Consider the following 27874-nt stretch of genomic DNA (forward strand, 5'->3'; position numbering starts at 1 on the left):
CTTACCTGATAAATTAATTTCTTTCATATTGGCAAGAGTCCAAAAAACCTCAAAGCAAAAAATGTTAAAATCCAGATTTGAAAAGGATAAATAACATAGTTAATAAGAGAACTCCTAAAAGCTATAAATAACAAAATATTTCCTTAACAAAACATAAAACATGTTCAAAATGAATGAGAATTTTTAACAAACTGTCTCTGATATAGGATCTTTAAAACAAATAAACCTTCATCAGTAGAATAAACTTAAGTATGCTGTCGGTCAGAACAAAATTTTAACAATTTTGAAAAGACCTTGTAAGTTTATTTAAAAAGCATAATAGCAGTCATAACCTTTATGATAAAAGCAATACCATGTGATGTTTGCAAATTAAATCAAGTACATGAGCTGAATATGTAAAAAAACAGTAAATGTCATTGTACATGTAGAAACATTATTAGCATAAAACATAAATAAATGCCACATAATTGAACTGAAGAAATAACAACAGCTTAATAATGAAAAGAACACACTTCGCTTTGTAGAATTGTGTTCCAGGGCATCATAGTTTCTACAGTAACATCAGAGTCAGGATCAGAATGAGACATCTCACAAAATGTAACAGAAAAATAACATTAGGCAAAATATTCAATTTCCACAATGTAACAGTTTCAGTAAAGAAAAGCAGGCATAATAGCTTTAAAAAAAACTATGAAAACAGCGAGCAATAGAGGGAGAGGAATAAAATGACTAAATTTTTTTGCGCCAAGAATGACGCATAACGCAAAATGAATTATAACAAACGCGAATTTGCCCCAAAACAACTAGCGTCAACAAAGACGCCGGAAGTGATGAAACTTGTGCCATCGACGCAACTTCGCGCTAAAAAAGGAGGACGCAATAAAAAACAGCATTTTGCGCCCTCGCGAGCCTAGATTTGCCCACGAAAAAATGAGAGTCAAATTGAAAAAGACTGAACCCCAGGTAAATGTTTTTTTTTTTTAAACAAACTTCACAAACAAGATTCCTATACTGAAACTGTTTAGACTGCAAAAGGGAAATATACATAGACCTGACTCATGGCAAAAATAAGTAAATACATATATTTAAAACTTTATATTAAAACATACAGCGCCAAACCATAGCTGAGAGTGTCTTAAATAATGATAAATACTTACCGAAAGACACCCATCCACATATAGCAGATAGAACAATAAATAAACAGTTATCAGCAGAGGTAATGGAATATGAGAGTATATCGTCGATCTGAAAAGGGAGGTAGGAGATGAATCTACGACCAATAACAGAGAACCTTTGAAAAGATTTCCTACCAGGAAAACCATAAAAAAAATCAATAGGCGATACTCCCTTCACATCCCTCTGACAAACGCTATACTCAGAGTAATTGGGCTTCAAAATGCTGAGAAGCGCATATCACAGAAGAAAATCAAGCACAAACTTACTTCACCACCTCCATAGGGAGGCAAAGTTTGTAAAATTGAATTGTGGGTGTGGTGAGGGGTGTATTTATAGGCATTTGAGGTTTGGGAAACTTTGCCCCTCCTATCCCATACGTCACTAGCTAATGGACTCTTGCCAATTACATGAAAGAAACATAAATTATGCTTACCTGATAATTTCATTTTCTTCTGAAGGGAAGAGTCCACAGCTGAATTCACAGCTGCATTCATTACTTTTGGGAATTCAGAACCTGGCCACCAGGAGGCGGCAAAGACACCCCAGCCAAAGGCTTTAATACCTCCCCCACTTCCCTCATCCCCCAGTCATTCTGCCAAGGGAACAAGGAACAGTAGGAGAAATATCAGGGTGAAAAAAAAAAGGTGCCAGAAGAAAAGATTACAGCCGCCTCATAGAAAAAACACGGGCGGGAGCTGTGGACTCTTCCCTTCAGAAGAAAATAAAATTTTAAGGTAAGAATAATTTATGTTTTTCTTCTTAAAAGGGAAGAGTTCACAGCTGCATTCATTACTTTTGGGAAAACAATACCCAAGCTAGAGGACACTGAATACAAATAACGGGTGGGAACAAAAGGCAGCCCCTTCGAAAGACACCACAGCCTGAAATACTCAACACCCAAAATAATTTAAGTACAAACAAAACGGGAGAAAAACCTGAGCCCAAGTAACTGCACATCAGTTACACCACCAGCAAAGCCGAACTAGAGACCACTCAGACCTAGAGTCCGTCAGGCCCAAACAACCTCAGAGGCATCCGCCACATGGGACACGACTCCCAAGAAGGTACCCAGTCAAAGATAAAGACCACATCTGCCCCCCAAAATGAAGCAAGAGACCAGGAAAATCCAAAGAAACTTTTCCCACTCAACCCCTAGAGAACAACCCATGGTTGTCATACAAAGGCAACGCCAAGGGAGACAAACTCCCTAGAACCCAAGGACCAAAAAAGAAGGATCCATACACAGGGAACATGTCCCAAAAGGACTCGAGGAACCCCTCATGTCCCCCAATCCCATACCACACCCTAAGGTACTCCAGGAAATTCATGAGTCCCCCGATGCCCCATAACATATCTAGATTTGGAGGCTAGATAGGCGGAAACAGCAGATACAGGATAAATATCCCAGCAGCTAGAATAGAGCTCTCCAAGAGAAACTCAAACCGCCTGAACAGGAACTCTCAAAGACAAGCATCCAAAGGAAGGCTTACCCTATTGCTAACACAACCTTCTAAAAGCGATTCAAAGCTTGTTAGCATCCGGACAAAAGCAATTAGCTGTAACTGGATACACCATCACTGAGCAAATCGCTGTAGATGGTTCCAACCGCAAACCTCCAAGGGCTTGCAGCCCACCGAATAGCGGCTCCAAGAAGCGCCCCCAACTCGGCACCAGACGCCAGTAGAAAGGAGGAGGACATTTAAAGTCCTCCCTCAAAGGAGAGGACCAACAGCAGAAAACGGTCAACACTGCATAGAGTAACCAATCCCCAACCTTCCCTCCAGGATAATGGTCCCAGCCCAAAGGCTAGTCCAAAGATCGAGGACAATAGTCCCAGACTACAGGAAAAGAAAGGATCCCCTGTTAGACTGCTGCTACAAACGGCATGCTACCGTGACTCAGGATAAACATTGTGCTCGGGTACGAGACCCCCTACACGCCGTCGTGGGCAAAAAGGGCACACCTCAGCATCCATATATCGGATACACAAAGTAGAAGCAAACCCTCAGCCTCCTGCTGCAGGAACAGAGGAACCAGACACTACATCATAGCTCCCCTTCCAGGAACCTGAAACGCAGGAAGGAAAAAAAACAAACCCTGCCAGGCAGGACCAAGGACCCCCAGGACTCCACGAATACTAAGGTAACGCCGAACCCGCAGAACCCAAATCCTATTCTGGAAGAGAAGGGAATGAAAACAACGGGGGAAAAAAACCCTACCATAGAGGCGAGACCCCTCGGCCACATTGCCAACCCAGTTGAAAAACACCTGGAATCTACAGGAACATCGTAAATGCACCAGAAGACCGGTAGGGACCCGTCAGAAAGACCTAAAGCCTAAGCCACAGTCAGATAGGCATCTCTCAGAGCCCCAGCCCCTACAAAAGGGGCCCGCAGGACCACAAACTTTAAGTGTAAACCGAACCATCAACACCCATCCATGCAGAGATATGGACCAAGGCCAGGGTCCTTGGCCAGGGTCCTCGATAATAGTCGATCAAAAGATCTAATTTCAGAGAGAACCCTAAACTGCCTCCTCCAAGAAGGAGCGCACTTCTAAAGTCCGTAGACTTGGTGATCTAGAAATAGCCTCAAACCCAAGAGTCATTAAGGCCTCCTGAACAGACTAAGAATCGGCACCCAGTGAAAATGGATCGCAAAAATCTCGTAGGCAAGCAGCCTACACACACACAGGAAGGGTAAACATCAATCCCGAAGGCAAACGATAACCCAGGGCCCTGCTCGCCACCACAGAGAAATAACGTAAGGCACCGACCAGGTCACCTCAAAGGAAATATCGAGGAAAAATGTACAACTTCCTGACTCGAATGGCGGCTTTCTGTACCCAACCCCGACACATCTACTGACAAGCCCCAAGGCTAGCGTAACATTGAGGACGCAATACACCCTAACGTCGAAGACCATAGTCCAACTGAGGGTATTAGAATGGAATAGACAACAGTCAGAGCTTGAAGGAGCTCTTATTCAAAGAAAACTACCTTGAGCAGGCAAAGGCTGGAGCCGTGGCTCCCACAGAAGGCAGGGAACCCCGTTGGAGGAAGACATCCCCCCAAAAGAAGGGAAGGATGATACTCCGCCACCACAAGAAAAAGCGCAATAGGCAAAAGAGTCAGCGTCCGGAAGGACCTCAAGTGGAAACCCAAACGTCAATCACACAGTACAGCAGACCAAACCGGTCAAACACACACACACATCTCCTAACTTCCAAAGAATGGAAATAACGGTTCTGATTCCCGGGGACCTGTAGTACCTTGAAGTAGTCTGCAAGAAGCAGATTCATAGCTCAGGCGAGTACCCCGAACCGACCAACCTCAGATTGGCACGCACAACCCTCCGTCTGGAGAAGTTGCGTATAAACCACAGGCCTCATACTTCGGTAGGATCCGAGCCCACATTCCATAGAATAGGCCAAGAGTCATTCTCAGCACCACAAAGGTGACATGAACCCTGGTAAAAGCTGAAAAAGCGCCCGACCAGTACCAGCATGGTATAAGGACACTCTGGAACTGTTCAAGTTCCAAGAAAAATTTGTCCCGAATGATCGATAAATTAACTAGAAACAAAATTCTAAAATTCAACTAGTGCGCATCTACCACTTAGTCGCAAGAATCGGTTCCAGAGAAGAACATTCATAAAAACGAAAATCTAACAGACCTGAGCTTAAGGGAAAACCAAATTAAACACATCCATCCGGATCCCAAATAAAATGAAGGCAGCACTCATCGGGTGAACGGCCAAAAATGAATGAGAACAACAACAGGAACAAAACAAAACGAGGACCTAAATCCTCCATCCTGGTTAAAATAAAAGATAAGGCAACCCGGAGGCTATCGCCCAGGAAGAAAGGACACACCCGCAGGACCAGCCCAATAGGAATCGGAGTCTTCCAAGCTCAGAACTGGAAAGCATACTCAAAAAATAGAGAGTACAAGAAGATTACTTCATCCCTTATGCCTAATCATGCAAGCCATTCGAAGAGGAAGACAGAGGTCACAGACCCATTAAGATCGGGATCCTCCAGCACCGTCAAAACGTGCCTCAGTAACACACAAAGGCGCGCCAGTCTGTAATGAAAAGCGCAACATACCTCCGCCGGGACAAAAGACGACCCCAGCCCGAAGGTTGACCCCCTGAGATCTCAGGGACAGCCGCTCCACCGGAGGGCTGAACTGGACTTGGCGATCCCACGCCTGACGAGCCCCGGTTAACAGAACACAGACAGTATCGTAAGCACACTCCCGGGAGGTGCAGATGCCCCAGCGCCAAAGAGGTGGCCATGCGGAACCGTGTTGCAACCTCCGGTGGGAACAGGCTGCTCTCCATAGGATAAGCAGCGTTTGTGTTACCTGCATGCGTAGTAAGAGTTGGTGGAAGGGAACTCGCCGCGTGGGAGATAGAACCCCCAGAGGCGGATGGCTCAGCGGGCCCCTGATTCCCCGATCCCGAGGAAGAGAGCACTCTAAAACGGCATTCGGAACATAGCTGATGGGCATGTATCACCCAGGCCAATTTGTATTCTTCGCAAGAAGTAGAATCTGAATCAGAGACGTCTCCAAAAAAATCAGAATCCTCCAAAACTGGAATATTGAATAAAAAATAGACAATTTTTAAACAGCACCTTACACCCCCAGGCTGGGGCACTCATTACCTCCTGTGACCCAGACACCAGAGGACCAGAATTTCTCCGTCACCACACGGTCAGGAATGCAGAAATATAGAGCCAAAAACGTGACCGCGCCCGGTCACAAGGTAAACCGTGCAGTCCATGAAAAAGCGTGCACGACGATAAAGGCTGCGTCACTCAACATAGGCCGTTATGTTCCAAATATAGCCATGAGCCGAAGTATCACTACACAGTAGCAGACAGAATCACATAAACATGATTAAAAAAAACCCTGTTTAATAACCCCCCTTAGGAGATATTAACCCTTGATTACAAGATACAAAAGGAGCCTCACTGAGACCCTAAGTGAAAGTTACCCCCTGAAAGGTTGTAGCCCCTCTCGGACAATACATCCATGATGAATGCAAAATGAAACGATATTACAGGAATTAACGCTGTTCCTTCAAATCTGACAGATAGTAGCATCGCTTCTGACAGACTTGAGAGAAGAAAGCAGGCAGCGAAACTCTTCAACGCGGATTGCTTGTGGAGCTATTAATATGAGTCGGGATGGTTTCACAGAAAGACTCTCCCTACATCTCCGGACTCTAACTTTCATCCATGATCTCACTGAGAGGCTGACAGTACTACTTAAAACTCAAGTCTCATTTCGAAGAGCACAACCCTCCATAAGAGACTACTCCGGAATCTTCTGACACTTCTCTGCCAACCTCCTGGGACGAAAGAATGACTGGGGGATGAGAGAAGTGGGAGGAGTATTTAAGCCTTTGGTTGGGGTGTCTTTGCCACCTCCTGGTGGCCAGGTTCTGAATTCCCAAAAGTAATAAATGCAGCTGTGGACTCTCCATTTATGAAGAAAAAGATCTAAAAACACTGAAGCAGCAGACTTTGTGAAAATTAATATTTATGTCATTCTCAAAACTTTTGGTCAGGACTGTACACAGAGAAAGGGAAAACCTACTGCAGTATGCAAGGTATAGCACAAGGTTAGATTGATTCTACAAAACCACATTATTTATGTTACTGTGAAATAAACAAGCACTTACCTTCCCATCAATATTGCTTCTCACAAAGGACACAATTACAATATTTTTGTCTCTCCCCTGGTATTTGTCCACAGTGTTCACCTCAACAGCATTGGAAGGAAACGTGGTGAAGCCTTTAGAGATGATATGTAACTGGTGTCTATATGGGGCAATGATTCCAATGTCTGAGGGTTTGCTGCCGGCCTTGTGTAAAAAAAGTAAAAATAAATGGTTCTGTGTGTATAAATACAGGGAGCACTGTATGTAGAATGAGAGTTTGGCATCTACTTCCTAAGCAGGTGTAAACCTAGCTCTAGCTACTAAACAACTCCACCTGACATACAGAGCACATGGTCAGAATCACAAAACAAAACTAACCTTGAGAAAGAGCAAAGTCAGATAACACACTAGTTTAGCTTCTATCCAATTACTGACGCCGCCCTTCTCAATGGACTCTGGGGCTGGGATCTGAAACACATTTATTAGATACAGCTCAGTAAGCGAATATACAAAACACTTCATGTAATGGTTTATGGGGAAGGGTCTAAGTGCAACTTGTATTTGTAAAATATTTGAAAAAAATAAAAACATAATTTATGTAAGAACTTACCTGATAAATTCATTTCTTTCATATTGGCAAGAGTCCATGAGCTAGTGACATATGGGATATACAATCCTACCAGGAGGGGCAAAGTTTCCCAAACCTCAAAATGCCTATAAATACACCCCTCACCACACCCACCCAATTCAGTTTAACGAATAGCCAAGCAGTGGGGTGATAAAGAAAGGAGTAGAAAGCATCAACAAAGGAAATTTGGAAATAATTGTGCTTTATGCAAAAAATCATAACCACCATAAAAAGGGTGGGCCTCATGGACTCTTGCCAATATGAAAGAAATGAATTTATCAGGTAAGTTCTTACATAAATTATGTTTTCTTTCATGTAATTGGCAAGAGTCCATGAGCTAGTGACATATGGGATATCAATACCCAAGATGTGTAGTCTTCCACTCAAGAGTCACTAGAGAGGGAGGGAGGGAATAAAAATAAAAACAGCCATATTTCGCTGAAAAAAATTAATCCACAACCCAAAAAAATAAGTTTATTTTCATGTTTGAAACAAAAAAAACTTAAATCAAAAAGCAGAAGAATCAAACTGAAACAGCTGCCTGAAGAATTTTTCTACCAAAAACTGCTTCCGAAGAAGCAAATACATCAAAACGGTAGAATTTAGTAAATGTAAGCAAAGAGGACCAAGTCGCCGCTTTGCAAATCTGATCAACTGAAGCTTCATTCTTAAAAGCCCACGAAGTGGAGACTGATCTAGTAGAATGATCTGTAATTCTCTGAGGCGGGGCCTGACCCGACTCCAAATAAGCTTGATGAATCAAAAGTTTCAACCAAGAAGCCAAGGAAATAGCAGAAGCCTTCTGACCTTCCTAGGACCAGAAAATAAAACAAATAGACTGGAAGTCTTCCTGAAATCTTTAGTAGCTTCCACATAATATTTCAAAGCTCTTACCACATCCAAAGAATGTAAGGATCTCTCCAAAGAATTCTTAGGATTAGGACACAAGGAAGGGACAACAATTTCCCTACTAATGTTGTTAGAATTCACAACCTTGGGTAAAAATTGAAAAGAAGTCCGCAAAAATGCCTTATCCTGATGAAAAATCAGAAAAGGAGACTCACAAGAAAGAGCAGATAGCTCAGAAACTCTTCTAGCAGAAGAGATAGCCAAAGAATGCATAAGCTCAAATGGAGGAGCCTGTAAAGCCTTCAGAACCAAATTAAGACTCCAAGGAGGAGAAATTGATTTAATGACCGGCTTAATACGAACTAAAGCCTGTACAAAATAGTGAATATCAGGAAGTATAGCAATATTTCTGTGAAATACAACAGAAAGAGCGGAGATTTGTCCTTTCAAGGAACTTGCAGACAAACCCTTATCCAAACCATCCTGAAGGAACTGTAAAATTCTAGGAATTCTAAAAGAATGCCAGGAGAATTTATGAGAAGAACACCATGAAATGTAAGTCTTCCAAACTCTATAATAAATCTTTCTAGAGACAGATTTACAAGCTTGTAACATAGTATTAATCACCGAGTCAGAGAAACCTCTATGACTTAGAACTAAGCATTCAATTTCCATACCTTCAAATTTAATGATTTGAGATCCTGATGGAAAAACGGACCTTGAGATAGTAGGTCCGGCCGTAACGGAAGTGGCCAAGGCGGGCAACTGGACATCCGAACCAGATCCGCATACCAAAACCTGTGTGGCTATGCTGGAGCCACCAGCAACACAAAAGACTGTTCCATGATGATTTTGGAGATCACTCTTGGAAGGTGAACTAGAGGCGGGAAGATGTAAGCAGGATGATAACACCAAGGAAGTGTCAGTGCATCCACTGCTTCCGCCTGAACATCCCTGGACCTGGACAGGTATCTGGGAAGTTTCTTGTTTAGATAAGAGGCCATGAGATCTATCTCTGGAAGCCCCCACCATCTGAACAATCTAAGAAAACACATCTGGATGGAGAGACCACTCCCCTGGATGTAAAGTCTGGCGGCTGAGATAATCCGCCTCCCAATTGTCTACGCCTGGGATATGCACCGCAGAGATTAGACAGGAGCTGGATTCCGCCCAGGCAAGTATCCGAGATACTTCTTTCATAGCTTGGGGACTGTGAGTCCCACCCTGATGATTGACATAAGCCACAGTTGTGATATTGTCTGTCTGAAAACAAATGAACGGTTCTCTCTTTATCAGAGGCCAGAACTGAAGAGCCCTGAGAATTGCACGGAGTTCTAAAAAATGTATTGGTAATCTCGCCTTTTAAGATTTCCAAACCCCTTGTGCTGTCAGAGATCCCCAAACAGCTCCCCAACCTGAAAGACTCGCATCTGTTGTGATCACAGTCCAGGTTTGGAGAACAAAAGAAGCACTTTGAATCAAACTATGGTGATCTATCCACCATGTCAGAGAGTGTCGTACATTGGGATTCAAGGATATTAATTGTGATATCTTTGTATAATCCCAGGTCCATTGATTCAGCATACAAAGCTGTAGAGGTCTCATGTGAAAACGAGCAAAGGGGATCGCGTCCGATGCTGCAGTCATGAGACCTAAAACTTCCATGCACATAGCCACTGAAGGGAATGACTGAGACTGAAGGTGCCGGCATGCTGCAACCAATTTCAAACGTCTCTTGTCTATTAGAGACAGAGTCATGGACACTGAATCTATCTGGAAGCCTAAAAAGGTGACCCTTGTCTGAGCAATCAAGAAACTTTTTGGTAAATTGATCCTCCAACCATGTTTCCGAAGAAACAACACTAGTTGATTCATGTGAGATTCTGCAGTATGTAAAGACTGAGCTAGTACCAAGTTATCGTCCAAATAAGGAAACACCGCAATACCCTGTTCTCTGATAACAGATAGTAGGGCACCCAGAACCTTTGAAAAGATTCTTGGAGCTGTTGCTAGGCCAAATGGAAGAGCAACAAATTGGTAATGCTTGTCTAGAAAAGAGAATCTCAGAAACTGATAATGCTCTGGATGAATCGGAATATGAAGGTATGCATCCTGCAAGTCTATTGTGGACATATAATGTCCTCTCTGAACAAAAGGCAGAATAGTCCTTATAGTCACCATCTTGAAAGTTGGTACTCTTACATAACGATTCAAAATTTTTAGATCCAGAACTGGTCTGAATAAATTTTCTTTCTTTGGTACAATGAATAGGTTTGAATAAAACCCCAAACCTTGTTCCTGAGGAGGAACTGGCATGATTACCCCTGAAGACTCCAGGTCTGAAACACACTTCAGAAAAGCCTGAGCTTTTACTGGATTTACAGGGATGCGTGAGAGAAAAAAATCTTCTCACAGGAGGTCTTACTTTGAATCCTATTCGATACCCTTGAGAGACAATGCTCTGAATCCAATGATTTTGGACAGATTTTATCCAAAAATCCTTGAAAAACCTTAATCTGCCCCCTACCAGCTGAGCTGGCATGAGGGCCGCACCTTCATGCGGATTTAGGGGCTGACTTTGGTTTCCTAAATGGCTTGGATTTATTCCAATTTGAGGAAGGCTTCCAATTGGAAGCAGATTCCTTGGGGGAAGGATTGAGTTTTTGTTCCTTATTCTGACGAAAGGAACGAAAACGGTTAGAAGCCATAGATTTACCCTTAGGTTTTTTATCCTGAGGCAAAAAAACTCCTTTTCCCCCAGTGATAGTTGAAATAATAGAATCCAACTGAGAACCAAATAAATTATTACCTTGGAAAGAAAGAGATAGTAATCTAGATTTAGATGTCATATCAGCATTCCAGGATTTAAGCCACAAAGCTCTTCTAGCTAAAACAGCTAAAGACATGGATCTAACATCAATTTTGATAATATCAAAAATGACATCACAAATAAAATGATTGCATGTTGCAGTAAGCGAACAACGCTAGATATGTCAGAATCCAATTCGTGTTGTGCTAAATTCTCCAACCAGAAAGTTGATGCAGCCGCAACATCAGCCAAAGAAATAGCAGGTCTGAGAAGATGACCTGAATATAAATAGGCCTTCCTTAGATAAGATTCAAGCTTCCTATCTAAAGGATCCTTAAAGGAAGTGCTATCTTCCATAGGAATAGTGGTACGTTTAGCAAGAGTAGAAAACAATTTATGCTTACCTGATAAATGTATTTCTCTTGTGGTGTATCCAGTCCACGGATCATCCATTACTTGTGGGATATTCTCCTTCCCAACAGGAAGTTGCAAGAGGATCACCCACAGCAGAGCTGCTATATAGCTCCTCCCCTAACTGCCATATCCAGTCATTCGACCGAAGACAAGCAGAGAAAGGAAAAACCATAGGGTGCAGTGGTGACTGTAGTTTAAAATTTAAAAAATAGCTGCCTTAAAATGACAGGGCGGGCCGTGGACTGGATACACCACAAGAGAAATAAATTTATCAGGTAAGCATAAATTATGTTTTCTCTTGTAAGGTGTATCCAGTCCACGGATCATCCATTACTTGTGGGATACCAATACCAAAGCTAAAGTACACGGATGAAGGGAGGGACAAGGCAGGTACTTAAACGAAAGGTACCACTGCCTGTAAAACCTTTCTCCCAAAAATAGCCTCCGAAGAAGCAAAAGTTTCAAATTTATAGAATTTTGAAAAGGTATGCAGCGAAGACCAAGTCGCCGCCTTGCAAATCTGTTCAACAGAAGCCTAATTTTTAAAGGCCCATGTGGAAGCCACAGCTCTAGTAGAATGAGCTGTAATCCTTTCTGGAGGCTGCTGGCCAGCAGTCTCATAAGCCAAGCGGATTATACTTCTTAGCCAAAACGAAAGAGGTTGCCGAAGCCTTTTGGCCTCTCCTCTGTCCAGAGTAGACAACAAACAAAGCAGATGTTTGACGAAAATCTTTAGTAGCTTGTAAATAATACTTTAAAGCACGAAACACGTCAAGATTGTGTAATAGACGTTCCTTCTTTGAAGAAGGATTAGGACACAATGATGGAACAACAATCTCCTGATTGATATTCTTATTAGATACCACCTTAGGTAAAAACCCAGATAAGGAGAATCACATTGTAAGGCAGATAACTCGGAAACTCTACGAGCCGAGGAAATAGCTACCAAAAAAAGAACTTTCCAAGATAAAAGTTTGATATCTATGGAATGAAGAGGTTCAAACAGAACTCCCTGAAGAACTTTAAGAACCAAATTTATGCTCCAAGGTGGAGCAACAGGTTTAAACACAGGCTTGATTCTAACTAAAGCCTGACAAAATGCCTGAACGTCTGGAACATCCGCCAGACGCTTGTGCAAAAGAATAGATAGCGCAGAAATCTGTCCCTTTAAGGAACTAGCTGACAATCCTTTCTCCAATCCTTCTTGGAGAAAAGATAATATCCTGGGAATCCTGACCTTACTCCATGAGTAGCCCTTGGATTCACACCAATAAAGATATTTACGCCATATCTTATGATAGATTTTCCTGGTGACAGGCTTTCATGCCTGAATTAAGGTATCAATGACTGACTCGGAGAAACCACGCTTTGATAAAATCAAGCGTTCAATCTCCAGGCAGTCAGCCTCAGAGAAATTAGATTTGGATGGTTGAAAGGACCTTGAAGTAGAAGGTCCTGTCTCAGCGGCAGAGTCCATGGTGGAAAGGATGACATGTCCACCAGATCTGCATACCAAGTCCTGCGTGGCCACGCAGGTGCTATCAAGATCACCGATGCTCTCTCCTGCTTGATTTTGGCAATCAGACGAGGGAGCAGAGGAAACACATAAGCCAGGTTGAAGGACCAAGGCGCTGCTAGAGCATCTATCAGCGTTGCCTTGGGGTCCCTGGACCTGGATCCGTAACAAGGAAGCTTAGTGTTCTGGCGAGACGCCATGAGATCCAGTTCTGGTTTGCCCCAACGATGAATCAATTGTGCAAACACCTCCGGATGGAGTTCCCACTCCCCCGGATGAAAAGTCTGTCAACTTAGAAAATCCGCCTCCCAGTTCTCTACACCTGGGATCAGGGATAGGCAAGGTGTCCGTACACAGACACTGGTGTCCATGACAGGCCCTTTCTGTGTCCGCCACCGGTTTTGCGGAGGGGAGGGAGGAGTAGAACAGATGAATGCTGGTCCTCACACCTCCTTGACCCAAGCGGCGCCACGTTTAGTAGCGGGAAAGTGAGGAAAGAAGAAGCAAGCTGCCTGCATTCAACTAACCATGAGTCGTGACCCATCCCAATTCCTTGATCTGTGCGGCAGCGTGGTGCTGGTGTCTGTAGAAGACTACTGCCTACTCTGACAAACCTTACGTAACCAAGTAAGTAACCAACCATGATGATCATGCAATTAACATCAAGGTGGGTGGGTTTGGTCAGGAGTTGCAGACTCTCAATATAACCAAAAAAAAAATAAAAGGTAATACCACAAGCAGTCTTTATATAAATGTTATTTTAAACTTGTTTGATTAGATGACTAATTTGTACTTATGGAACTAGACCAGGGGCATCCAACGTGCAGCCCATTTGACAGAAAAGTGTCGCTCTCCTGACTTAAAGAAACATAGAATATGTCGGCAGATAAGAACCATTTGGCCTATCTAGTCTACCCAATTTTCTGAATACTTTCATTAGTTCCTGGCCTTATCTTATATCTAGCATAACCTTATGCCTATCCCATGCATGTTTAAACTACTGTCACTACCACTTCTGCTGGATGGCAAGTCCACCATGTATCCACTACCCTATCTGTAAAGAGTGTGTTTTTTGATGTTTTTAATTTGAAATGTACCTTGGTGTCTTTCACTAACATCTGTACTTTGGAAAATGTCTGCCACAACCTTGGTCCGTGCCTATCCCTGCCTGGGATATGGATAGCTGATAGGTGGCAAGAGTGAATCTCTGCCCAGCGAAGTATCTTTGAGACTTCTAACATCGCTAGGGAACTCCTTGTTCCCCCTTGATGGTTGATGTAAGCCACAGTCGTGATGTTGTCCGACTGAAATCTGATGAACCTCATTGTCGCTAGCTGAGGCCAAGCCTGAAGAGCATTGAATATCGCTCTTAGTTCCAGAATGTTTATCGGAAGGAGTGTCTCCTCCTGAGTCCACGATCCCTGAGCCTTCAGGGAGTTCCAGACTGCCCCCCAGCCTAGAAGGCTGGCATCTGTCGTTACAATTGTCTAATCTGGCCTGCGAAAGGTCATTCCCTTAGACAGATGGACCCGAGATAGCCACCAGAGAAAAGAATCCCTGGTCTCTTGATCCAGATTTAGTAGAGGGGACAAATCTGTGTAATCCCCATTCCACTGACTGAGAATGCATAGTTGCAGCGGTCTGAGATGTAGACGTGCAAACAGCACTATGTCCATTGCCGCTACCATTAAGCCGATTACTTCCATACACTGAGCCACCGAAGGGCGAGTAGTGGAATAAAGAACACGGCAGGAATTTAGAAGTTTTGATAACCTGGACTCTGTCAGGTAAATCCTCATTTCTACAGAATCTATTAGAGTTCCCAGAAAGGAGACTCTTGTGAGAGGGGATAGAGAACTCTTTTCCTTGTTCACCTTCCACCCATGCGACCTCAGAAATGCCAGAACTATGTCCGTATGAGACTTGGCAATTTGATGCCTGTATCAGAATGTCGTCTAAATAAGGGGCCACTGCTATGCCCCGCGGTCTTAGGACCGCCAGAAGTGACCCCAGAACCTTTGTAAAGATTCTTGGGGCTGTAGCTAACCCAAAGGGAAGAGCCACAAACTGGTAATGCCTGTTCAGGAAGGCAAACCTGAGAAACCGATGATGATCTTTGTGTATCGGAATGTGAAGATAAGCATCCTTTAAATCCACTGTAGTCATGTATTGACCCTCCTGGATCATAGGTAGGATGGTACGAATAGTCTCCATCTTGAATGATGGAACCTTGAGATCTAAAATTGGTCTGAAGGTTCCCTCTTTTTTGGGAACCACAAACAGATTGAGTAAAATCCCTGTCCTTGTTCCTCCTGTGGAACTGGATGGATCACTCCCATAACTAGGAGGTCTTGAACACAGTGTAAGAATGCCTCTCTCTTTATCTGGTTTGAAGATAATTGTGAAAGGTGAAATCTCCCTTTTGGAGGAGAAGCTTTGAAGTCCAGAAGATACCCCTGGGATACAATTTCCAACGCCAAGGGATCATGGACATCTCTTGCCCAAGCCTGGGCGAAGAGCGAAAGTCTGCCCCCTACTAGATCCGTTACCGGATAGGGGGCTGATACTTCATGCTGTCTTAGGGGCAGCAGCAGGCTTTTTGGCCTGCTTACCTTTGTTCCAGGTCTGGTTAGGTCTCCAGACCGACTTGGACTGGGCAAAAGTTCCCTCTTGTTTTGCATTAGAGGAAGTTGATGCCGTACCAGCCTGAAGTTTCGAAAGGCACGAAAATTAGTCTATTTGGCCCTTGATTTGGACCTATCCTGAGGAAGGGCATGACCTTTTCCTCCAGTGATATCAGAAAGGATCTCCTTCAAACCAGGCCCGAATAGGGTTTGCCCCTTGAAGGGAATGTTTAGCAGCTTAGACTTTGAAGTAACGTCAGCTGACCATGATTTAAGCCATAGCGCCCTGCCCGCTTGAATAGCAAAACCAGAATTTTTAGCCGTTAGTTTAGTCAAATGAACAATGGCATCAGAAACAAAAGAATTGGCTAGCTTAAGTGCTCTAAGCTTGTCAAGTATGTCATCCAATGGGGTCTCTACCTGTAAAGCCTCTTCCAGAGACTCAAACCAGAAAGCCGCAGCAGCAGTGACTGGGGCAATGCATGCAAGGGGCTGTAGAATAAAACCTTGTTGAATAAACATTTTCTTAAGGTCACCCTCTAACTTTTTATCCATAGGATCTGAGAAAGCACAACTGTCCTCGACAGGGATAGTAGTACGCTTAGCTAGGGTAGAAACTGCTCCCTCCACCTTAGGGACTGTCTGCCATAAGTCCCGTGTGGTGGCATCTATTGGAAACATTTTCTTAAAAATAGGAGGGGGAGAGAACGGCACACCTGGTCTATCCCATTACTTAGTAATAATTTCTGTAAACCTTTTAGGTATTGGAAAAACATCAGTTCACACCGGCACTGCATAGTATTTGTCCAATCTACACAATTTTTCTGGCACTGCAATTGTATCACAGTCATTCAGAGCAGCTAAAACCTCCCTGAGCAACACGCGGAGGTGTTCAAGCTTAAATTTAAATATAGACATATCAGAATCAGGTTGAATCTTTTTTCCTGAGTCAGAAACATCACCCACAGAAAGAAGCTCTCCTTCCTCAGCTTCTGTATATTGTGAGGGAGTATCAGACATAGCTCTTAAAGCGGCAGTATGCTCTGTATTTCTTCTAACTCCAGAGCTGTCTCGCTTTCCTCTAAACCCAGGTAGTCTGGATAATACAGCAGACAGGGTATTATCCATGACCGCCGCCATGTCTTGTAAAGTAACACTATGGGTGCACTAGATGTACTTGGCGCCATTAGAGCGTGAGTCCCTTGAGCGGGAGCCAAAGGGTCTGACACGTGGGGCGAGTTAGTCGGCATAACTTCCCCCTCGTCAGATTCCTCTGGTGATAAATTTTTTAAAGACAGAATATGATCTTTATTACTTAAAGTGAAATCAGTACATTTGGTACACATTCTAAGAGGGGGTTCCACCATGGCTTCTAAACATAATGAACAAGGAGTTTCCTCTATGTCAGACATGTTTAAACAGACTAGCAATGAGACCAGCAAGCTTGGAAAACACTTTAAATCAAGTTAACAAGCAAAAAATAAAAACGGTACTGTGTCTTTAAGAGAAACAAATTGTCAGAATTTGAAAAACAGTGAAAAAAAGCAGTAAATCAAACGAAATTTTTACAGTGTGTATAATAAGCTAACAGAGCATTGCACCCACTTGCAAATGGACGATTAACCCCTTAGTTCAAAAAACGAATAAAAAAAAACGATAGACGTTTTTTAACAGCACACCAAACTGCCACAGCCTTGCTGTGGGCCTACCTTCCCCAACAAACGATTTTGGAAAGCCTAAGAGCCCTTGAGAGAGGTCCTATAGCATTCAGGGGACTCCTGGAGGAAGCTGGATGTCTCAGTCTGTAAAAGTTACTGCGCAAAAAAGCGCTAAATTAGGCCCCTCCAACTCATAGTAACACAGTGGAAAGCCTCAGGAAACTGTTTCTAGGCAAATTTAAGCCAGCCATGTGGAAAAAAAAAACTAGGCCCCAATAAAGTTTTATCACCAAAGTATATATAAAAACGTTTAAACATGCCAGCCAACGTTTTATATTGCAAATCTATAAGAGTATTACCTCAGAAAGTAAGCATGATACCAGTCGCTATTAAATCACTGTATTCAGGCTTACCTTACATAAATCTGGTATCAGCAGCATTTTCTAGCATTCACATCTTCTAGAAAATTTTTAACTGCACATACCTCATAGCAGGATAACCTGCACGCCATTCCCCCGCTGAAGTTACCTCTCTCTTCAGTCATGTGTGAGAACAGCAATGGATCTTAGTTACAACCTGCTTAGATCATAGAAATCACAGGCAGATTCTTCTTCTATTTTCTGCCTGGGACAAAATAGTACATTTCCGGTACCATTTAAAAATAAACTTTTGACTGAAGAAAAAAAACAACTACGTTACACCACTTCTCTCTTACTACCTTCCATGCTTGTTGAGAGTTGCAAGAGAATGACTGGATATGGCAGTTAGGGGAGGAGCTATATAGCAGCTCTGCTGTGGATGATCCTCTTGCAACTTCCTGTTGGGAAGGAGAATATCCCACAAGTAATGGATGATCCGTGAACTGGATACACCTTACAAGAGAAATAGCCCCATCAACTTTGGGGATTTTTTCCCAAAACTCTATAGATTTTGCTGGTAAAGGATACAATTTTTTAAACCTTGAAGAAGGAATAAAAGAAGTACCTGGCTTATTCCATCCCCTAGAAATCATATCAGAAATAGCCTCAGGAATAAGAAAAACCCCTGGGGAAACCACAGGAGGTTTAAAAACAGCATTTAAACGTTTATTAGACTGAACGTCAATAGGACTGGTGTTACGGTACCAACAGGATACCAAGGGTTAATACCAGATGGAAGATGCCCTGAATGTGAGATCAGCAACTCACAACCCAGCTAATTCCCCCCTCAAACATGAGACCAGGCTCCACATTGAAGGTTAAAACAGAATGCAATTTATTGAAGGCTGTATGCCCAGTATTTATGCAGGTCTGACCCCAGATGGGGGGTTGAAAGAATATTGTACATTAGATAGAGGGAAAACGCCCTTTGACATGATACAATAGAATTACATTACTTAAGCAGATAAACAATTTAAACACAAGAAAACAATGCAGTCCTTTTTATCACCTAGCAGTGAATGCTTATCACATAAACTTAATTACAGTACACAATAGCTGCTACCAGGACCCGTCTTTAGAAAATAGCTTCTTAAAGCTGAACAAAGTTAACTCTTCCAGTACTGACAGAAGGGTCTGTCACATAGCTCCCCCCTTGTGGAACACTCCGGCAGACCCGGCTTGACCCTTTGGCGGGTCAACCTGGGGATGACCGGACTAGGAGGTGGTAGGCATGTCAGTTTGCCGGGGCAATCCATCTGTATTCCCGTTATGAGAGAGAATTCCTGCCCGTATAAATAAGGGTTCAACTTCTTCAGTGCCCAGACTTCTGCTAAACAGTCCTTCAAAATCTCATCAGCTTCTTTACGAGTTTTTTTTGTACCTACTCTTTATAGGTCTCCACAATCCCTTCATACTGACATAGGGTGCCCTTGAGTTGCTGCACCTCACTATGAGCCAGCGTCAGCTTCTCCTCCAGTGTCGCTAAGTTTGTCTTAATGTTTCATGTTCCACTCTCAAGCTGGTGTTTTCTGCAGTCTATCGGTGCAGCTTGTCTAGCAGAGATTCCCGTTCTAAACGTGCTTTTTCCTCTGCGCTCCTCTTCTCTCCCGCTAGCACTGCTACGTGATTGTTTAACGTGAACATTTTATTCTCTACTTGACTCTTCCCCTTCATCAGCGCATTGTAACAGGACTTCCACGTATCAATAGCGGATAGAGATTTACTGAGCTCAGCGTCCTGGGGCTTAGCAGCAGGTGGGTCAGTCTCTGCTTCACGGATCTGGGCACGGGTAGTCACAGGGTTAACATCAGTGGGACCCATGGGCGCATAGGCAGAAACAAGGGGGGCCAAGTTATTTCCAAGGAGAACATCAGCAGGTAAGTCCTTCTTGACCCCCACATTCACAGGTCTAGCGCCCCCTCCCCAATACAAATGTACCTGGGCAACAGGTAGGCGGAACACAGCGCCCCCTGCTACCCTCAAAGCCACAGTGTCTCCAGTGTGCTGTTTCTCAGACACCAAGTTCTTTTGAAGCAAGGTCATGGTAGCACCAGTATCCCGTAGACCACTGACCTCCTTCCCATTCACTTTAACCAGTTGCCGGTTATTCCGGTGGGCAGCTTGCACGGGGTCTGCTTCATGTAGGATGCCCCAGCATTCTTGCTCCTCTACGTAGTGGGCCGCAGGCTGAGGGTTACGTGGGATTCCGCCGGCGGGTCTTCTCCAGGACTGTGCTTGGTTCGCTGCGTTTAGGCGACACTCTGGTCTTTTGTGCCCTAGTTGCTTACATCCAAAGCACCGAATAGGTTGTGAGTAGTCCCGCGAATTGAACCGGGCTCTCTGAAGGTAGTTCGTGGCCGGAGGCCGTGTGGTATAGCGGTGCGTCGGGGGTTGGTAACTGGCAGCTGCTGGGGTGACTGGGGGTCTGTACCCCACTCTAGCAGGGGGCTTAGTGGTAGCAGTTTGCGGGCATCCGTATACTCATCTGCCAGGCGAGCAGCTTCATGCAGGGTGGAGGGTTTACGGTCCCGAACCCACTCTCTAACTCCTGCTGATAACTTGTCAAAGCAATGTTCCAACAGGAATAGCTGCAGCACCTCTTCCCCAGATACGGCTTGGCACCCCGCTCTCCAGTGAGCTGCTGTGCGGTGCACCTTACATGCCCACTCAACGTAGGAATCACCAGCTAATTTAACAGTGTCTCTGAACCGCCTCCGGTATGCCTCCGGTGTAACCGCATACCTGGAGAGCAGAGCCTCTTTCACAGTATTATAATCCCTGACTTCCTCATCTGGAATGGCCCGAAAAGTCTCACTGGCCCGGCCGGATAATTTTCCGGATAATATCGTGACCCAGTCCTCTGCGGGTACCTTGTGTAGTGCACATTGCCTCTCAAAATCCGCAAGGTACCCATCAATCTCTCCTTCTGTTTCCAGGAAGTTTTTAAAAGCTGTAAAATGCACTTTTCCCTTTTCCACTGGGGTTGCTGTGACTTGGGCTGCTGCAGCGCTGCTTTGGCGAAGTAGGTTGGCCTCCACAGCTGCTATGACCCGGTCGATAATTTCCGCAGATGGGTTGGGGCCATAATGTGCCAGTCTTATTTTAACCGCCCGATCAAAGCTTGCTTCTTCGGGGGTTCTGTCTGATATGCTGGGCCCATTGGTTCCTTCGGTCCCTGGTACTCCTTCCATCTTAGTCAGTATTGTAATAATCCCCCTCTTCCTGAGGTTACTGGCTTGTGTAGTTGCTCTTCTGGGCGATAAGGATCCTCCCGTTGTTTGCCACCAATTGTTACGGTACCAACAGGATACCAAGGGTTAATACCAGATGGAAGATGCCCTGAATGTGAGATCAGCAACTCACAACCCAGCTAATTCCCCCCTCAAACATGAGACTAGGCTCCACATTGAAGGTTAAAACAGAATGCAATTTATTGAAGGCTGTATGCCCAGTATTTATGCAGGTCTGACCCCAGATGGGGGGGTTGAAAGAATATTGTACATTAGATAGAGGGAAAACGCCCTTTGACATGATACAATAGAATTACATTACTTAAGCAGATAAACAATTTAAACACAAGAAAACAATGCAATCCTTTTTATCACCTAGCAGTGAATGCTTATCACATAAACTTAATTACAGTACACAATAGCTGCTGCCAGGACCTGTCTTTAGAAAATAGCTTCTTAAAGCTGAACAAAGTTAACTCTTTCAGTACTGACAGAAGGGTCTGTCACAACTGGTTACCTCAATATCCAAAGTAATTAACACTTCTTTTAATAAAGAATGCATATACTCTATTTTAAATAAATAAGTAGATTTGTCAGTGTCAATGTCTGAGGAAGGATCTTCTGTTTCAGATAGATCCTCATCAGAAGATGATGAATTATTATGTTGTTGGTCATTTTAAAACTTCTCATTTAGCTGATGAAATTTCAAAGACCTTTTACGTTTATTAGAAGGTGGAAATGCAGACAAAGCCTTCATAATAGAATCAGAAACAAATTCTTTAAAATTTACAGGTATATCATGCACATTAGAAGTTGAAGGAACTGCAACTGGCAATGTACTATTACTGATGGAAACACTATCTGCATGTAAAAGTTTATTATTATTATCGGTTATTTGTAGAGCGCCAACATATTACAAATGACATTCGGTGGAATAATTTCTACAATTTTACAACAAATGCACTTTGCTTTGGTAGAACCGATGTCAGGCAGCAATGTTCCAGCAGAAACTTCAGAGGCAGGATCAGATTGGGACATCTTGCTCAATGTAAGAGAAAAAACAACATATAAAGCAAAATTATCTATTTCCTTATATGACAGTTTCAGGAATGGGAAAAAATGCAATAGCATAGGCCTCTGAAAGCAAAAATCAAGAGGCAAATAAACAAGGGGTATTGAAATAATGAAAAAAGTTTGACGCCAAGTATGACGCACAACGTAACGTAAACTCTTTTTTGGCGCCAAAAATGACCGGAAATGACACACTTGCGTCACTAATGACGCCGCCGTGTGAAAGGTCTCGGCGTCACGTATGACGTCGGAAATTACGAAGTTGCGTCATAAACGTACTTTTTCGCGCCAAGAATGACGCAATAAAGTTTAGCATTTGACGCACCCGCGGGCCTAATACCCGCAATTGCAAGAAGTAGTCAATTGAAAAAAGACTAAACCCCAGGTAAGAAATAAAATTTCTTAAAAATGTTTACATTCCCAAATATGAAACTGACAGTCTGTAGAAGGAAATACATGAACCTGACTCATGGCAAATATAAGTACAATACATATATTTAGAACTTTATATAAATGCATAAAGTGCCAAACCATAGCTGAGAGTGTCTTAAGTAATGAAAACATACTTACCAAAAGACACCCATCCACATATAGCAGATAGCCAAACCAGTACTAAAACAGATATTAGTAGAGGTAATGGTAAATTGAGAGTATATCGTCAATCTGAAAAGGGAGGTAGGAGATGAATCTCTACGACCGATAACAGAGAACCTATGAAATAGACCCCCGTTAGGGAAATCATCGTATTCAAATAAGTGATACTCCCTTCACATCCCTCTGACATTCGCTGTACTCTGAGAGGAATCGGGCTTCAACAATGCTGAGAAGCGCATATCAACGTAGAAATCTTAGCACAAGCTTACTTCACCACCTCCATAGGAGGCAAAGTTTGTAAAACTGAATTGTGGGTGTGGTGAGGAATGTATTTATAGGCATTTTGAGGTTTGGGAAACTTTGCCCCTCCTGGTAGGATTGTATATCCCATATGTCACTAGCTCATGGACTCTTGCCAATTACATGAAAGAAAAGGAAATTAAATAAAATTGTAAACCAATAGAGAAAGTAAATAGTAATTTAGGGACAATTCTATCTGGAAAAAGATCAGAAACAGATCCCGCAACCAGTAGTCCAACTACACTGAAAGACAAATAGAGCTCAGAGAAAACATAATTTATGCTTACCTGATAAATTCCTTTCTTCTGTAGTGTGATCAGTCCACGGGTCATCATTACTTGTGGGATATTAACTGCTCCCCTACAGGAAGTGCAAGAGGATTCACCCAGCAGAGTTGCTATATAGCTCCTCCCCTCTACGTCACCTCCAGTCATTCGACCAAGGACCAACGAGAAAGGAGAAGCCAAGGGTGTAGTGGTGACTGGAGTATAATTTAAAAAATATTTACCTGCCTTAAAAAACAGGGCGGGCCGTGGACTGATCACACTACAGAAGAAAGGAATTTATCAGGTAAGCATAAATTATGTTTTCTTCTGTTAAGTGTGATCAGTCCACGGGTCATCATTACTTGTGGGATACCAATACCAAAGCAAAAGTACACGGATGACGGGAGGGATAGGCAGGCTCTTTATACAGAAGGAACCACTGCCTGAAGAACCTTTCTCCCAAAAATAGCCTCCGAGGAAGCAAAAGTGTCAAATTTGTAAAATTTGGAAAAAGTATGAAGCGAAGACCAAGTTGCCGCCTTGCAAATCTGTTCAACAGAGGCCTCATTCTTAAAGGCCCAAGTGGAAGCCACAGCTCTAGTGGAATGAGCTGTAATTCTTTCAGGAGGCTGCTGTCCAGCAGTCTCATAAGCTAAACGAATTATGCTACGAAGCCAAAAAGAGAGAGAGGTAGCAGAAGCTTTTTGACCTCTCCTCTGACCAGAGTAAACGACAAACAGGGAAGACGTTTGTCGAAAATCTTTAGTTGCCTGTAAATAAAATTTAAGGGCACGAACTACATCCAGATTGTGCAAAAGACGTTCCTTCCTCGAAGAAGGATTTGGGCACAAGGATGGAACAACAATCTCCTGATTGATATTCCTGTTAGTGACTACCTTAGGTAAGAACCCAGGCTTAGTACGCAGAACTATCTTATCCGAGTGAAAAATCAAATAAGGAGAATCACAATGTAAGGCTGATAACTCAGAGACTCTTCGAGCCGAGGAAATAGCCATTAAAAATAGAACTTTCCAAGATAACAACTTTATATCAATGGAATGAAGGGGTTCAAACGGAACACCCTGTAAAACGTTAAGAACAAGGTTTAAACTCCATGGTGGAGCCACAGCTTTAAACACAGGTTTAATCCTGGCCAAAGCCTGACAAAAAGCCTGAACGTCTGGAACTTCTGACAGACGCTTGTGTAACAGAATGGACAGAGCTGAGATCTGTCCCTTTAAGGAACTAGCGGATAACCCCTTTTCTAAACCTTCTTGTAGAAAAGACAATATCCTAGGAATCCTAACCTTACTCCAAGAGTAACCTTTGGATTCGCACCAATATAGGTATTTACGCCATATTTTATGGTAAATCTTTCTGGTGACAGGCTTCCTAGCCTGTATTAAGGTATCAATAACTGACTCAGAAAAACCACGCTTTGATAAGATCAAGCGTTCAATTTCCAAGCAGTCAGCTTCAGAGAAGTTAGATTTTGATGTTTGAAAGGACCCTGAATCAGAAGGTCCTGTTTCAGAGGTAACGACCAAGGTGGACAGAATGACATGTCCACCAGATCTGTATACCAAGTCCTGCGTGGCCATGCAGGCGCTATTAGAATCACTGATGCTTTCTCATGTTTGATTCTGGCAATCAATCGAGGAAGCATCGGGAAAGGTGGAAACACATAAGCCATCCTGAAGGTCCATGGTGCTGTCAAGGCATCTATCAGGACCGCTCCCGGATCCCTGGATCTGGACCCGTAGCGCGGAAGCTTGGCGTTCTGTCGAGACGCCATGAGATCTATCTCTGGTTTGCCCCAACGTGGAAGTATTTGGGCAAAGACCTCTGGATGAAGTTCCCACTCCCCCGGATGAAAAGTCTGACGACTTAAGAAATCCGCCTCCCAGTTCTCCACTCCCGGGATGTGGATTGCAGACAGGTGGCAAGAGTGAGACTCTGCCCAGCGAATTATCTTCGATACTTCCATCATTGCTAGGGAGCTTCTTGTCCCTCCCTGATGGTTGATATAAGCTACAGTCGTGATGTTGTCCGACTGGAACCTGATGAACCCCCGAGTTGCTAACTGGGGCCAAGCCAGAAGAGCATTGAGGACTGCTCTCAATTCCAGAATGTTTATTGGAAGAAGACTCTCCTCCTGATTCCATAGTCCCTGAGCCTTCAGAGAATTCCAGACAGCGCCCCAACCTAGTAGGCTGGCGTCTGTTACAATTGACCAGTCTGGCCTGCTGAATGGCATTCCCCTGGACAGATGTGGCCGATAAAGCCACCATAGAAGAGAATTTCTGGTCTCTTGAATGGAATGAAGGACACGGCATGCATTTTGAAGTTTTGTTAACCTGTCCTCTGTCAGGTAAATCTTCATTTCTACAGAATCTATCAGAGTCCCCAGGAAGGGAACTCTTGTGAGTGGAAAGAGAGAACTTTTCTCTTCGTTCACTTTCCATCCATGCGACCTTAGAAATGCCAGTACTATCTCTGTATGAGATTTGGCAGTTTGAAAGCTTGAAGCTTGTATCAGTATGTCGTCTAAGTACGGAGCTACTGAAATTCCTCGCGGTCTTAGTACCGCCAGAAGAGTGCCCAGAACCTTTGTGAAGATTCTTGGAGCCGTAGCCAGTCCGAATGGAAGAGCTACAAACTGGTAATGCCTGTCTAAAAAGGCAAACCTTAGATACCGGTAATGACTTCTGTGAATCGGTATGTGAAGGTAAGCATCCTTTAAATCCACTGTGGTCAAGTACTGACCCTCTTGGATCATGGGCAAAATTGTTCGAATAGTTTCCTTCTTGAACGATGGAACTCTTAGGAATTTGTTTAGGATCTTTAAATCCAAGATTGGCCTGAAGGTTCCCTCTTTTTGGGAACTACAAACAGATTTGAGTAAAACCCTTGTCCTTGTTCCAACCGCGGAACTGGATGGATCACTCCCATTAATAAAAGATCTTGTACGCAGCGTAGAAACGCTTCCTTCTTTGTTAGGTTTGTTGACAACCTTGACAGATGAAATCTCCCTCTTGGGGGAGAGGATTTGAAGTCCAGAAGGTATCCCTGAGATATGATCTCTAACGCCCAGGGATCCTGAACATCTCTTGCCCAAGCCTGGGCGAAGAGGGAAAGTCTGCCCCCCACTAGATCCGGTCCCGGATCGGGGGCCCTCAATTCATGCTGTCTTAGGGGCAGCAGCAGGTTTTCTGGCCTGTTTGCCCCTGTTCCAGGACTGGTTAGGTTTCCAGCCTTGTCTGTAGCGAGCAACAGCTCCTTCCTGTTTTGGTGCAGAGGAAGTTGATGCTGCTTCTGCTTTGAAATTACGAAAGGAACGAAAATTGGACTGTCTAGCCTTGGCTTTGGCCTTGTCCTGAGGCAGGGCATGACCTTTACCTCCTGTAATGTCATCAATAATCTCTTTCAAGCCGGGCCCGAATAAGCTCTGCCCTTTGAAAGGAATATTAAGCAATTTAGATTTAGACGTAACATCAGCTGACCAGGATTTTAGCCACAGAGCTCTGCGTGCCTGAATGGCGAATCCTGAATTTTTAGCCGCAAGTTTAGTTAAATGTACTACGGCATCTGAAATAAATGAATTAGCTAACTTAAGGAATTTAAGTTTGTGTGTGATGTCATCTAGTGTGGATGATTGAAGTGTCTCTTCCAGAGACTCAAACCAAAATGCTGCTGCAGCCATGACAGGCGCAATACATGCAAGAGGTTGCAATATAAATCCTTGTTGAACAAACATTTTCTTAAGGTAACCCTCTAATTTTTTATCCATTGGATCTGAAAAAGCACAGCTATCCTCCACTGGGATAGTGGTACGCTTAGCTAAAGTAGAAACTGCTCCCTCCACCTTAGGGACCATTTGCCATAAGTCCCGTGTGGCGGCGTCTATTGGAAACATTTTTCTGAATATAGGAGGGGGTGAGAAAGGCACACCGGGTCTATCCCACTCCTTAGTAACAATGTCAGTAAGTCTCTTAGGTATAGGAAAAACGTCAGTACTCGTCGGTACCGCAAAATATTTATCCAACCTACACATTTTTTCTGGGATTGCAACTGTGTTACAATCATTCAGAGCCGCTAATACCTCCCCTAGTAACACACGGAGGTTCTACAGCTTAAATTTAAAATTTGAAATGTCTGAGTCCAGTTTATTTGGATCAGAACCGTCACCCACAGAATGAAGCTCTCCGTCTTCACGTTCTGCAAACTGTGACGCAGTATCAGACATGGCCCTTGCATTATCAGCGCACTCTGTTCTCATCCCAGAGTGATCACGTTTACCTCTTAGTTCTGGTAGTTTAGCCAAAACTTCAGTCATAACAGTAGCCATATCTTGTAATGTGATTTGTAATGGCCGCCCAGATGCACTCGGCGCTACAATATCACGCACCTCCTGAGCGGGAGATGCAGGTACTGACACGTGAGGCGAGTTAGTCGGCATAACTCTCCCCTCGTTGTTTGGTGAAATATGTTCAATTTGTACAGATTGACTATTTTTTAAAGTAGCATCAATACATTTAGTACATAAATTTCTATTGGGCTCCACTTTGGCATTAACACATATAGCACAGAGATATTCCTCTGAATCAGACATGTTTAACACACTAGCAAATAAACAGCAACTTGGAAATAC

General features: G+C 43.5%; 1 protein-coding gene across 1 annotated transcript in view; it reads right to left on the reverse strand.

The window, feature by feature from the left end:
• The window catches only part of DNA2 (DNA replication helicase/nuclease 2), a 545240-nt gene that overhangs the window by 38810 nt on the left and 478556 nt on the right, over positions 1 to 27874 (reverse strand). The window contains exon 23 of the mRNA XM_053691839.1: positions 6867 to 7049. Coding sequence (XP_053547814.1) covers positions 6867 to 7049 — 183 coding nt within the window. The remainder of the gene's footprint in view (positions 1 to 6866; positions 7050 to 27874) is intronic.

Source organism: Bombina bombina, chromosome 9 (genome assembly GCF_027579735.1).
Source record: "Bombina bombina isolate aBomBom1 chromosome 9, aBomBom1.pri, whole genome shotgun sequence".
Classification (NCBI taxonomy): Eukaryota; Metazoa; Chordata; class Amphibia; order Anura; family Bombinatoridae; genus Bombina; species Bombina bombina.